Source organism: Streptopelia decaocto (genome assembly GCF_964273445.1).
Source record: "Streptopelia decaocto genome assembly, chromosome: 1".
NCBI classification, from domain to species: Eukaryota; Metazoa; Chordata; class Aves; order Columbiformes; family Columbidae; genus Streptopelia; species Streptopelia decaocto.
In genome coordinates, this window is record NC_138663.1 from 199730364 (window position 1) to 199744477 (window position 14114).

Below are 14114 nucleotides of genomic sequence, written 5' to 3' on the forward strand. Positions count from 1 at the left end.
AGAGAAGGCACCTGGAGCTGAACCTGTGCAAACCAGGCTGGAGTGGGACACAGCATCTTCTCCTTACGCACAGGTCTTTGTGACCATGGTAGGACCACCTTGAGCCAACCACGGTGCCGTGTGGACACACCAGCTCTCGGCGCTGCTGCCTATTGTGCCCAGGGCCTCCGCTCTGTCATGCAGTCCTCCATGAAAAATGAATGTTGTTTCCCAGATCAGCGTCATCCAGCAGGTTGGACTTTCTGAACTTGCAGTGCTAAAATCTCTCTGAAGACATCTGTCACGCTTGCATTCTCAGCCATGTCAGGTGGAAGCTGCAAATGAAGACAAAAGATTAAAAATAAATACCCTCTTGCTGTGCAGTGAAAGTGCAGCACGGAGAGGCTGGGGAGAGGTGCTCAGCAGAGGACCATGCTGTTGAGATCTTCAGGAGAGATGTCAGGGTGAACCTGACGTGGGTGTGGGGAGGAGCAGGAACAGCCAGAGACACCAGATTTCAGAAGATATGTAGAAAAAGCAGTAACAGGACCCCTTTTGCCTGTTCCTAAAAAGTGTGTCTGTAGTCAGAGCCAGGCCATGAGGGTGCGCCTGTGATCATGGCATTAGGACCTGTGGTGGCCCCAGAGGTGGCAGCTCAGGGCAGTGGCCCCTCCTCATCCACGTGTCAGCCCCGGCTGCCTCAGTGGCTCTGCAGCTGGCCACGGTGTGTGTCACCACGGCCACCACGTCTGGCCAAAGGGGTAAGAAGACAAGGAGAGGGCCACCTGGCCCTCCTGCACGCTGGGGAGACGCCTGCAACAGGGCGGCTCAGCAGAGCCGAGAGGCTCAGTGCCAGCCTGGAGAGGTGCTCCCAGCTCGCTCAGCCCCGGGCACCGCAGGAGGTGGCACTGCACAGTGCTGGCAGCAAACGCTGGGACCACTAGTTCGAAAATGAGAGCTGCTGTCATTCAGGATCAGGCCCTGAGTCCCGGGGGTGGGTCTCTGGGTCCAGCCCTGGGATGCGAAGGTACTTTCACAACATAAATAAGAAGTAGCATTCAGTATGTTTTCCTCCTCTGGAATGTTTTGGGTTTGGCTTTTTTTTTTTGGCCACTTTCATTGTTCAAATATTTTCTGTATTTTTCATGTAATTCCTTTACCCTTCCCGTCCACAGAAACATGAAGGATTTTGTTTACGGTGCATCCATAGATACGGTCAGCACATATTGTGAGAAAGTCTAGGAGATTCAAGAGACCCGTTAAAGTAGATTTGTCTGCTGCTTCTATATTAAAAGCATAAAATCCAAAGCTCCTTTTTCAATATCAGAAGTATTACTCCACATGAACTGCTAATGCTGCCACGCTGCCTGCTTTACAAACCAAGTGTGATAATCGCTTGGGGTTTAAGCTAGCAGCATGTTACGAATGTCGTCCCTGTTGTTCCACTACACAAGCTAAGAAAGCTGCACACCTCACTAGAGATGAGAAAACAAAGGTGGCAGGAGATCTTCCTTTTACATCTCCAGCTTGTAAGTCGGGCTGCCGCGCTCACCAGCCGTGTGAGGCTGAAGGCACCTGCTCCTCCTCCTCTCTGCCTTCCCTTCCTGCAGACTTACAATTATCACGCTGATATTTTCTCTGTAGTTTGCTTGGAACATTTTGGTGTTTTGGGCCAGTCTTAAGTGTCTGCCTATAAACATTTTGGCATGACCGTCAGATGTGTTACTAACATCTCTGCACAAGGCCAAGGATGGGTTGCACTAGGAAATGAATCTTTTTTGAAGTCTGCAGGCACTATGGAGATAGTTGGGCAAGTCAGAGGGACAGGCTGTGTTTTACTTGTCCTGAGAGCTGTAAAACTAAAGGCTGGTTAACCGAGGACTTTTGTCAAGCTCTGAGCTCCTACACATTGCTAAATGAAGCAAAAAGCAAATTGCAAAGGCGCTCTGACTGAAGAAGCTGCGTGAAGTGCACAAAAAGTAAGACTTTAAATGAAAGTGAAACCAGATACTCTTATCGTTTCCTGCTGCCACATATGAATTCTCTTCTTGGCCGTATTGGTCCCTGTGGAAAGGAATACAAGGTGAATGGATGTGGGTAATGTCAGAAATGGATCGAAGATATGATTAATATATTGTTAAATATGGATATTTTGGAGAAAACAATGTCTAAAATTTCTCGCTGACAAATTGTGCTTTTGCACCAAAGAGGTTTTTGTTTCTATTTTCTCAAAAAACTTTTGAGCCAGGAAAAAAATAATCAATTTTCAGCAAAATCCTCTAGGTTTACATTTAGTAAAAAAAAATAATCCAAAAGAAAGGTCAAGCAAAAGTGCATTTTTTTTTTTCCCCAAAAAGATAAATAATCTGATAGCAGATTTTGATGAGCCCTAATTATTAGCTCAGTGGAACTCCTGCTGATTTCTCCTAGTGTGAGGGAGCATTAGAGAAGAAGCCACCTCAGATCCCTGTTAACACTCAGAATAAGTTGTAAATAGAAATTAATTGTCCCTCTGCACAGGATTATGGTGTCTCACTGGGTCATTTAGACCAGGTCACCTCTAGGGTTTGCTCTGGAGTTCACAGTCACAGTATCACAGTATGTTTGGGATTGGAAGGGACCTCAAAAGATCATCTAATCCAATCCCCCTGCTGGAGCAGGAACGCCTGGGTGAGGTCGCACAGGAACATGTCCAGGCGGGTTTTGAATGTCTCCAGAGAAGGAGACTCCACAACCTCCCTGGGCAGCCTGTTCCAGTGTCTGTCACCCTCACTGAGAAGAAGTTTCTTCTCAAATTTAAGTGGAACCTCTTGTGTTCCAGCTTGATCCCATTACCCCTTGTCCTATCATTGTTTGCCACCGAGAAGAGCCTGGCTCCATCCTCATGGCACTCACCCTTTATATATTTATAAACATTAATAAGGTCCCCCCTTAGTCTCCTCTTCTCCAAACTAAAGAGACCCAGCTCCCTCAGCCTTTCTTCATAAGGGAGGTGCTCCACTCCCTTAATCATCTTCGTTGCCCTACGCTGGACCCTCTCCAGCAGTTCCCTGTCCTTCTTGAACTGAGGGGCCCAGAACTGGACACAATATTCCAGATGTGGTCTCACCAGGGCGGAGTAGAGGGGAAGGAGGACCTCTCTCGATCTACTAACCACCCCCCTTCTAATACACCCCAGGATGCCATTGGCCTTCCTGGCCACAAGGGCACAGTGCTGGCTCATGGTCATCCTGTTGTCCGCCAGGACCCCCAGGTCCCTTTCCCCTACACTGCTCTCTAATATGTAATCTCCCAACCTATACTGGAACCTGGGGTTGTTCCTGCCCAGATGCAGGACTCTACACTTGCCCTTGTTAAATTTAACGTCCCTGGGCTGTTTGGCCAGTAACAGCACTGCAGCGTCTCGCAAACGTGATCTCCAGAGGCTTAGCCTGTGAGGTTTTAACTTCAGAACACCAGTGCATCCAGCAGTCCCTCGCTCTAAGTGCGCAAACACATGCTGAATCACCAGAGACTGCTCAGCAAAAGGTCTTAAATAACAGGGGCTGGGAGGAAATGGATGTTCTCTTTGATGGTTTATAGAGTGCTGCCCACCTGCCTGTAGGATGGAGCTGTGCAAGGAGGGTTTCCTCCTCTCCCACTTACTGACATGTCACTCATTTCCCATCACAGAGCCTTTCAGTGTTGCGCAGTTCGAGTAGTTTGAGATGTGTCATCGCGAGCCTGTTTGATCTGAGGAACATGCCTGTGCATTACAGGAACTTTTGCTTTACTTTTACCGACCCAAATCAATCCCAGCTTGCAAATTGGAAGAGATGGAGCCCAAAATCTGGCAAACTCTTTTTTGTTGTTGTTGTTTTACCTTCTGAAGCGTCTGCTTGTCTTGTGGAACAGGGCTTTAGTACTGACTTTCAATCAGTAGTTGAAAAATGTGATTGCTAGAAAACTGCAAAGATTTGAGTGATCAAATCCTGGTCCGCTCCTTTCTGAAAACGAAACAGGCGTAATGTTGGGGCGGCAGCGCCCCACAGACAACAGCGCTTGGATGAAATAGCAAGACTGTGATGGACACTGCTTGTCTCACTGAACAAACACAGACCGGTCCCCTGAGAATCGCCCTGACACAAAACTGGTAACAGCTCGATGCAAGGAGGGGCAGGGTCTTTATCCCCGTGGGCTGCCACGTCCTTCCCATGCCCTTGCCCTCCACACCCCTGGCTCACGGGGCTTGTGAAAGTGGGACCTTTTCAGCAGCTTCAGTGAAGTCTCCCAACAGTCCCCTGCACCTTTGCAGCCTCCCTCAGTCTCATTACTGCTTTAAGGTGGGGGCATCTATGGACCAAGGTGGTGTCAGCATTCAGAGGGGAGTGTTTGCATGGTTTGGGGAAAATGTCATAAGCCTGAACAAGAATTGCATAGTGCCTTTTTTGGTAGGCACGATAGCAGCGCAGATGTCGTGAACCCAGGAGTCCTCCAGCCCATGTCAGGGGAGGGAACGCTTGTTAAGGGATGTGTCTGGAGATCACGGTGCTCTCCCTGGCTCTGCTGCTGAGTTGTGCATGTCACCAAGCGAACTACAGCTCACCCATCTGCTAGCAGCGAGCTCCAGTGCAGAAGAGAAGCAGCTACTATGCACAGCGCAACACCTGCATTCTTAATTGTATCAGAAGGTCTGGTGCAGGTGCTCTGAAAACGTGAAGGCATTTTAAACAGCTCCCTCTGATTCAAAATGTCAAGTAAAAGCAAAATTATCTCAGAAAGGCATATTAGCCACATAAAGCACAAACATATGCAGAGGGTATATTTACTCATTATCTGTTCAGCCTTTCTGTGAGCAGCACATCTGAAAGCAAAACATGCTGATGAGCTGGGGACTTCCCCATTTCCCAGGAAGACAATTTTGGGGGCAAGACAATGATTTCTAATAAATGCACTGACAGCAAAGATGATGGGAAACGGAAGTGCAGCTTACCGTCTCTTTTTGCAAAGGAAAGTACAGTGACTCATGTGTCAGAAGGAACACGCTAACCAAAGACTGGCTGTGCACTTCACAAGTGACCACCCAAAATGTTCCCCATAGGGAACAGCTAATGACAATTGGTTACTCTTGAAGGCACCGGGTCTGAGGACTTGTACAACTAGGCACCAGCATGTCTGTCCTTATGAAATGAAAACGTGAATCTGTGATTCAAAGGCTATGCTGGAAGCATAACTTGAGACAGGAGATGAGATTTTCGATGTCAGAGGGAGAAATTACAAGTGTTATTTTAAAGGGTAAACTCAGTGACCTGATGCAATGGAAGGACAGGTGAGTACTGAGGAAGTATCTGTCAGCTGAGCTCTTCCCAAGCAGCTCACTGGTATTCACACCAGAATAAAAGTGTTCGTGCCTGGAGTTATCTGGGAAGAGCTCTTACCTATAGATATGCCTGAAGTTGAGGGTAATGGGGGCCACAACAGTATTAGGTGTCCGTGGACTTCTGTACTTGAAACAGCATGATACAAAGGATGTGATTTGAAGATCTCATGAATCATCCTTCCTCACTTAACTGGAAAATTAGAGTTCTCAGTGTTCCCTGCGCCCATCACAGGCTCCCAAGGTATCACAGTTTGTACAGGCACCATTTTCTCACTGGCACACACAGGTATTTGCCAGATGACATTGTCCTGTTGCCTCCAAGGCCGGTGCACTTCTGCCCAGGTGCAGACAGCAGAAGATGAGCCGTGTTTCCCTGCAGAGTTCCTTGCTCACAGCTGACGGTGACAGCGTGTGTGCCGACAGGGCAAGGGCTGCGTGTTCACCGCGTCCCGTGCTTGGTGTGCGCCGTTCATGTACGGAGCTAAAGACATGACAGCTCTGCTTGTTCAAAAGCTATCTGTGCTGTACAAACCCTGGTTCTGAAATCAAAGCAGTTCTTCTTGAAGGCACTTGCACCAGCCCAAACTTTTCAGTTCATGGGACTACAGTTTTGTTTTGTGTGCAGGGTAGGGGTTGGTGTGGCAGAGGAGCGTGCATCAGGTGGACAGGGCCATGAACCTCTTCTCCTTCGGTAGGCCCACAAGGCTTTCATGTGAGCACGTGAAAGTATCGCTGTAAATATTCAAGGAAAGGAAATAGAGTTACAGTTCTCAGAGCAGTGTTGCGTGGTCTGTGTGTTTTATGTGTTTTATGTGTTTCAGCACATAAACAATTAGATCTTAATGTATTAATAGACATCTCTGTAAAATAATCCGGCAGTACATTATGAACCAGACCCTTTGCTGACATAACCTGACATGGCTCCAGTGGTTTCATTTTCAGTTTTGAACAAATTAACTTCTAACATCTTTAATTATATACATCCCTGGCCAGTATAAACCTGTGTGACATCAGGATGCATGGATCTCATGTGTGCCTTTAAAATATCTCCTAGGACTTTTGGACTCTACAGCAGTCAAAAATTGCCTTTGGGATCGTATACCAAAATCATGAGAGTGCAGTCCTGCAGCACTGGATAGGGCAGAATTTGTGACTGTGCTAGTCTCTGCTACTGAAAAATACTTCAGATCTGGCTGCCACAATTAGAAGGGAGAACTCTGGGGCAGATAATGTCCTGGGCTTTGCCAGCTACAGCTCTGGCAGCCTCACACCCAGAGGGGAAAGGGGGTTCTGTGATCAATTGGAGGCAGCAATGCTTGAAAAATGCTGGTGGCCAGAAGGACGGGGTGGTGGTGGCAGGGAGATGTCTCGCAGCATATTTTCCTGCAGTTCCGCATAGTTTCATTGACTGACAAAGTCCAGAGTAGCTTTCTGTAGTAAGTGCTGCTTACTTGCCTGTTGACTTGAAAGATAATTCTAGCAAATAGATTACAGATTGTTTCTTTGGTGTCATCTAATGACTTTTTTTTTAATCTCTGCTTCTTCCAGCTCCAAGGCTCCTTGAAGAGAAAACTGGTGGTCAATCTGTCACCTGTCAACAACAAGAGGCCCAATGGTGTTTCAGAGAGCTCTTTCCTGGACATTAAGAGGATAAGAGTGGGTGATAATATCTCACTGGGACAAGGTGGACAACATGTTAACAATTGCCAAAGCCAGTCAATGTCAGGAACTATGTCTGTGGGGCAAGGGTCACAAAGAAAGGCCAGCAACCTAGCAAACAATACACATGCTAGTGGGAATGGCATGTTTAACATGACTTTGAAAGAGGTAAAGAAAGAACCAGGAGAAACAATGTCCTGCAGCAAACACTTAGATGGCCAGACATCCCACGAGAACACATTCCCTAACAGATATGGGGAAGAGGCATGGGAACAAATGGATCTGGATCTTCAGGAGCTCTTTAATGAACTGACTAACATATCAGTCCCGCCAATGAGTGATCTTGAACTAGAGAATATGATAAATGCTACAATAAAACAAGATGAGCCATTCAACATTGACCTTGGGCAGCAAAGCCAGAGGGGTCCTGTGAGATCTCTGCAGATGGATAAGATGGTGATAAAGAGTGAATACCCACCAGGCATGAATCAGGCTCCTGTGGGCTCCCCGCAGATGAGGCCTTCTTCTACAGGTCCAGCCTTCACTATGGCCACCGCTGCCATGTCCACCTCTTCACCCATCCCTTCGGTGCCTCAGAGTCAAACACAGGTGTCGCAGGTTTCTTCTGCGTCCAGTCGGCCATTGCCTAACTGGCAGGAGGTGTCTCATGCACAGCAGCTCAAACAGATCGCAGCCAACCGGCAGCAGCATGCCTTGATTCAGCAGCAACAGCAGCAGCAGAACCAGACGGCCAACTGGTCCACCTTGTCTCCATCAGGACCTTCGCCTGGACCCTTCGTGCAAGAGAAAATCCCCAGTCCTTCTTTTCGCCAGCAGCAGTTCAGCCCACAAAGCTCAGCGATGCTTGGGGTACCGGTCAATGGGAACCAGCCGAAAGGGCTGAACAACTACGTTTATAAACCAACCACTGCCCAGAGCAATCCCATGGACATAATCATGCAACAGAAGCCTCAGGACCTGAATAGAAACTTTATCAACAGCGCTCAGCCACCACTAGAGCAGCATCATGGCAACACAAAGCCTTTGTTTCACTTTAACTCAGAGCAAACAAACCAGCAGATGCCTTCAGTTTTGGGTTCCCAAAACAAGCCCACCCTTCTGCACTACACGCAGCAGGCACAGGGTTCAGCCCCCATGCAACAGCCACAGCAACAGCAGCAGCAACAGCAGCAGCCGCAACCTGCTCAGCCTCTCCCCAACCAGTCTCTGCAAAGGCCGCCTAATGTACCCCTAGCAATGCAGCAAAAAATGATGCTTCAGAAAATGCAGCAAAGCCAGCAAATCTCAGGTTTGCAGTATCCCGTCTCCCAGCAGCACAGACAGGTAAGGCAAATGCCTCCTTATTTCTTACAGGATCTTTCTGGTCTGAGTAGTAAAAAGGCTTTTCCAGCCTGGCCTTATTCCTCCAGGAGATATGTACTGGTGGCAGATAATCTCCATCTCAGCACATACTTAATTGAGCTGGTGATGGCACATTTAGCACCTATTCAGGTATATCATGGATGGACATCAGCAAGTATTTCAAGAAAGACATGTTCATAACACTTTTTTCTTAATGCAATGGAGTGAATATGTCTGTATTATGTAGATACTTGTCAGAAAGGTGAGATAGTAGGGCAGATGCAAGCTTGTTTTGGACCCCTACCCAAGTTTTCTAGTTTACAAAAATTTAAGCTCTTTTGAATGGCAAAATTTTAATGAATTCCTGTGTTATCATAGATAATGTATTATACAATGTTAGTTTTTATGCCATCATTTTCCTCAGGGAGGCAAGGTTAGGAAATTCTGGGTTTAGATATCTTTTGACAGACATGACAAAAATACTGTTAGCACATTTGTTATCTGTTTGCCAAAGGAAAACTAAGACTTATCTGTGAGCTTTATAAACACCCATCACACTTCTGGGAATATTCTATGGATAAAATATTATACATGCTTAGATATGAAGGTCAAGGTTGCCACAGATACATCTACAATTATATACCACACGGCCAGCTCCCACGGTGTTGTCATGAGCCAGTGCTCTGACACCACTGATTACTGTAGCTCAGCTCTGCTGTGTCAAGTCACTGTGCACCAGGATCCCAAGTTTCAGACCTGCCAACCAAAGTTTGGATATATAACCTCACTGTACCCCAGAAACTGAAAAACAGGTACAAAACAAGTAAAAGGTGTGTTTGATCTTGGGACATTTAAGCCTTGTGAGGGTATGGAGTGGCAATATGGGTGTGGAGATCATTGTGGATTTCTTATATGTGAAAATCAGCTACAAGAAACTACTGAAAAGTGAAAGCCTAAGCCTTCCATAAAGTCCCAGAGAAGCAGCATTCTGAATGAATTGTTCAGAACTGGAGTTTCTTGGCCAAACTGTTTGGGTGAACAGTCTGATGGTTTGTGGGTTTTTTTGTGGTTTGTTGTTGTTGTTTTGGTTTTGGCTTGTTTGTTTGTTTTTAATATAGTTGTATGCACGGAAACCCATCTCCTTTTAACTCTTAAACTCCCTGATGAACCAACCACAACTTTCTCAAACAGTAAGTCCCTTAGCAAGAGCTATGAGGCGAAATATTCAGAGTGGGTGGGGAGACGTTGCTTTGCTGGGAGATGCTGGAGAAGGAACGTTGGCAGGAGGCGAGCACAGCTACAGCTTTACTGCTTTACAGGAGGTCTCTGATGGCTGTTCCTCTCCGTCTTGTGCTACTGCTCTCTTAGGCACATTTCCCCATTCTCTTAATAGACTGGCAGGGAGATGAATTTTAACAGTTCTTTTATTCAGCCATGATGAAGCTTCCAGCAATCTGTCAGCACAGGGGAGACAGGCAGGACTTCTGCAAAGACTACTATTTTTTTCTGAAAAAAAAAATATGCAAGGTCACATTCTGGAAAGGAATAAAAACACTGAGAGCAACTCTGCTTGAGGCAATACTCGCTCCCTGCTCTGTGTCCTCCTGGGCTGCTGCTCGGGGCAGCAAGCCAGCGAGATGGTACTTGGCAACATGGCCATGGCAGCACTAGAGGGATTTACCGTGAGTGCTGGGGGATCTCTCACCTGTACTGACATAAGGACTTTTGGCTTAGGAAACTTTCCCCAAATGAACTTTGCTGAGTGTCAAACTTTAGATACTACAGCAAGGAAGGAGTTTTGCCTGTCAACACAGACTTCTGCAAGTACCCTTCCAAAGTTTTTGGTCGTCTGACTACTTTCCATAGTTTTGTCTGAAGGATGTGCCTACCTGACCCACAGCACAGCTGAGAAGCTTAGAAGCTTTGTAAACAGAGATTACAGGGCTTCTGCAGAAAGAATGATATTGTTTCTATGCTCTAGAGACATAAGTGGACTTTTTAAAGAGATCCTTACCAGTTGTTCCAAAGTTTTGCTGAAACTCAGAGAACCTGATAGGTCTCTCTCAGTACTCTGTAGCTGGTGGAATGATACTTAGAAATACAGACGGTCCATAAATAGGAGGATTTTGTATTGGTTTGAACATAACTCTTCACCTGGCAATCTTTATGAATTCTGTGTACTCCTTTAGGGCCTGCCTGAACAGCAGCAGGAGCCCACCAGCCCCTTGGTCAGGCCTGCTTGTCCCTGTAGGTCCACTCTTAATATTAAATCGGAGTGGGAGGAGACAGCCCTGATGTTATATTCCAATAAAGACAACAAAGCTCAAAGCAACCTTGTGGGTCAGCTCCTGCTGATTTTAGTAACGGGGGCATCACCTCGTTTAGGCTGCATGGTCTTCTTTCCTGGAGGATCGTCTCCCACCTCTGAGGATTTCTACACATCATTAGCAGTAAGCATGATTAATGACCAGCATTTACTAATTAACTTAATGATTAATAATTATTTCACTCGTGCACTACTTCTTCACGAGGAATCAAGGTTTAATTCTGCTTTGTATCATTCAGCTCCTCCTCAGATGATTAAAATTATGGACTATAGGGACCATCTCGGTACTGGCTGGAGTGCTTTGTAGCTGCAAACATGCGTGCACATTCATAAAGAGCTGTTGTGACATTGCCATCAGATCACACTGACTGGGACACTATAAATTCACATTTTCAGCTGAACCAGCTCACCCTCTGCAATTTTACTCGCTGAGTTTTAAGATCCCAAAAAAGCATTTGAACTTGACTTTATCAGCCCAAGCTTGCTAACTGGAAATGTAAGGCTTATAATTCCTCTGCTTGTCACATTCACTTTGTGTCAAATGGAAGCGAACTTGTAGTGGGATTTGCTAATTAGATGTCTTTTGCCTGCAGGGAAAAGTCATAAAAATGATGGAAATCTTCTTGGTTTCCTGGAAGGCTGATCTGAATGAAGGTTTTGTTTGCTTCTCTGTTTTATTCTCCATTGTTGTGGGAAAGATTCACCTTTCCATTTTCTATCAGGATACAACATATGCAGAGTAATGAAAAAACTCTTAGAAATTCGACACTCCCTTTGTTTAGTGAATAATTAGAAGCTCCAAATTCTGCACAGGTTTAATCAGGTTTGCAATACTTACAGAGAACCTGGACTGATGTGGGGAAAATCTGTAACAGGGCTTGGGTAGAAGTTTGAAGTCTAACTTTCCCCTTGTGGAGAAATGTAGACCAGTCAAAGATGCTTCTAAAGTAAGACCTAAGTATTTTGACAAAAAACTTTATATTTTTGACTAGTCCAAGAAGTCTCACACATATTTCCAAAGTTTTTGTTTAATAAGATCCATTAGTTTTCTGTGACAAAGTCAAAAAAATAAAACAATTAAAAAAAAAGAAGTCTGTATCTACTAAATAAAATATTATTCATCCCCTTCTGTTTTTGACCTAAAGCCAAATTAAACTCAAAAGTTTCAAGCTGACTACTTCTCCAAGTTTTTAATTCAAATTCATTCACTCAAAGGAGGGGAGAAAAGAAGGCTGAGCTCATGAGAACAAGAGCCCTGATGGAGCAAGGCCACTGTCTGCTCTAAGTGGGCATGTGCCTATTTAGTCTCAGCTTTGGGGGCAAGGATAGTGCAAGACATCATGCGAGCTTCAGCCCCCACTTTACATGAACAACCAGTAGTCCTTCTTTTTAAGGCTCTGAAAGTGTCAGTGTTTTCTTTGTAGGAACAACCCAGCAGTATTTCCTTCTGCAGAGCTCAGGGCCTTGCTCCTTTTTGCCCTTACTTGCCCTACCTGGGCTGTGCCTTAGATCATTTTCTTCACCAGGTCTTAACAGGCTCATTTTAAACCCAACCAGTCTCCCTTCCTGCTGAATACTGAGCAATCCTTTCTCCAGTACCTGCTCCAAGCACGAGTGTTCCATCCGTAACTCTTGGCTCATGCTTTCCCACAGCAAAACTTTGTATTTCACGATACAATGGCCTCTCAGGTGCCCCATGACCCAGGGACTCGGCATGGCTGCGCTTGGCCGGAGAGGCCATGGTGCAGCACTGCCCCAAGCCATGTGCCACCAGTGAGGAGCTCCAGGTGCTGAGGTGACCTCTCTAGCAGGTTCCTTCCATTACACCAGCTCTTCACATGCCCAGAAAATCAGTGTTTAACTGATACAAATGCATCACTCTTAACTATCTCCGAGGGATAGAGATGGTATTTCAATTCACCTGGCAGCTCTGCAGAGATGCTGAGACAGATTCTCCTCTCATTTTCTCCAGTGTAAACCCAGGGTAATTTCATTTATTTTCAGGAGAGCATAATTGGACTTCCAGCAGCATAGTAAGCAATAAGATATGGCCTTCTACCTTCTTCTTTTTTTTTTTTTTAAAGCATGGGCACCATACGGATTTAATAAGAAGTGTATGTTAAACTGTCAGATTGTTAGAGCGCTATGAGAGAAAGAAGCACCAGGAGCAATAGATCTAATGCCTTTTTTTGAAGATTCAGGTAGAAGAATTCTTGTTATCGTTCACTGCTGAGCGATAACTTACACCTCTAATTTAGCCTCTGAAATTTTTCAGAGAAAATGTGGCTTCTTTGGATGATTCACATAAAAACAATCTTTTCCTAGACCTTTGTGTTACCAATAAAGAAGAGCACATTTTGGTGAGGCAACCTCTCTTTTTTTGAGTGTGAAGGAACTATTTTGCAAATATTTGTGAAATGAAGAGAGAAAACCTTGTGGTAATTGGTACAAACCAGGACTTAAATTTGACTTAGATCATAAATAACAACCATTCCAGGCTTTTGGAATCTGCAATAATAGAAACTGTTCCATAGTGTAAGAAAATAACAATGTGACCTTTCTTTCAATGCTTGCTATAAAAATAATATTTGGATGACAGCTTTTCTTGATAGCTCCATTTTGGTCACATTCCTTCATGCAAGGGCTTCTGAATCACATATTCTGGATAAAAAGTGGGGTATGTCCCAATAACCACCATCGATTGCAGGGTGAGAGCTGATTTATGAACACAAAACCAGAGAGAAAATGTCATAAGTTGCTGTGTTATCATGGTAGACAGTTGTCTTGGTAGTTCCTTGTGTCATTCATGCTCAGTTTGCTGAATGAAATGTATAGATAGCCACACCGTGACTGTCAGTCCCTGAGGATGTTGTAATTCAAAGGCTCAGAAACATTACCCCTTCCATAAAGTTTCTTGAACTATTTGCATGAAGTATTTATGCTGGTGGAATAGTAGAATATTAGCCACTTAGGCCAAATGCTCTGGGTTTGGGAATTTGGGATATAGCTGAGATAATCCCGGTTGTCTCATTTGGACTGCTTTTTGAAGGTACTTCCATGAAGATACCGATAAAAACCATAATTGCACTTGCCTGGATCAGTTCTTTGCTAATGTCAGCACACTTCAAGTCTTATTTATTATTTATTAGTATTGTGAAAGTGCCTGGGAGGTCCACTGAGAGGGCAAAATGTCATTCTGTGAAGAACTGCATAAACTCTTATTAAAAATAGCCCATCTCAAAGGGACAGTGTTGATCTGTCTTCTGTAAGAATCAGAGAAAAGATGAATTTTATCAAGGAAATTTGAAGGATATCAGCTTCTACGCACCTGTGTGTCTAGAGGTGTTGATTTGAGGGCTGCAGTGATCCAAGCGGCACTTCATGAGCCAGTCAGTTGTCTTGGCCATAGGGAAAAATAGTGCAGCTGGA

General features: G+C 45.2%; 1 protein-coding gene across 1 annotated transcript in view; it reads left to right on the forward strand.

The window, feature by feature from the left end:
• Positions 1–14114, forward strand: part of MAML2 (mastermind like transcriptional coactivator 2) — a 222260-nt gene that overhangs the window by 142794 nt on the left and 65352 nt on the right. The window contains 3 exon segments of the mRNA XM_082054091.1: positions 6887–7636; positions 7638–7656; positions 7659–8341. Coding sequence (XP_081910217.1) covers positions 6887–7636; positions 7638–7656; positions 7659–8341 — 1452 coding nt within the window.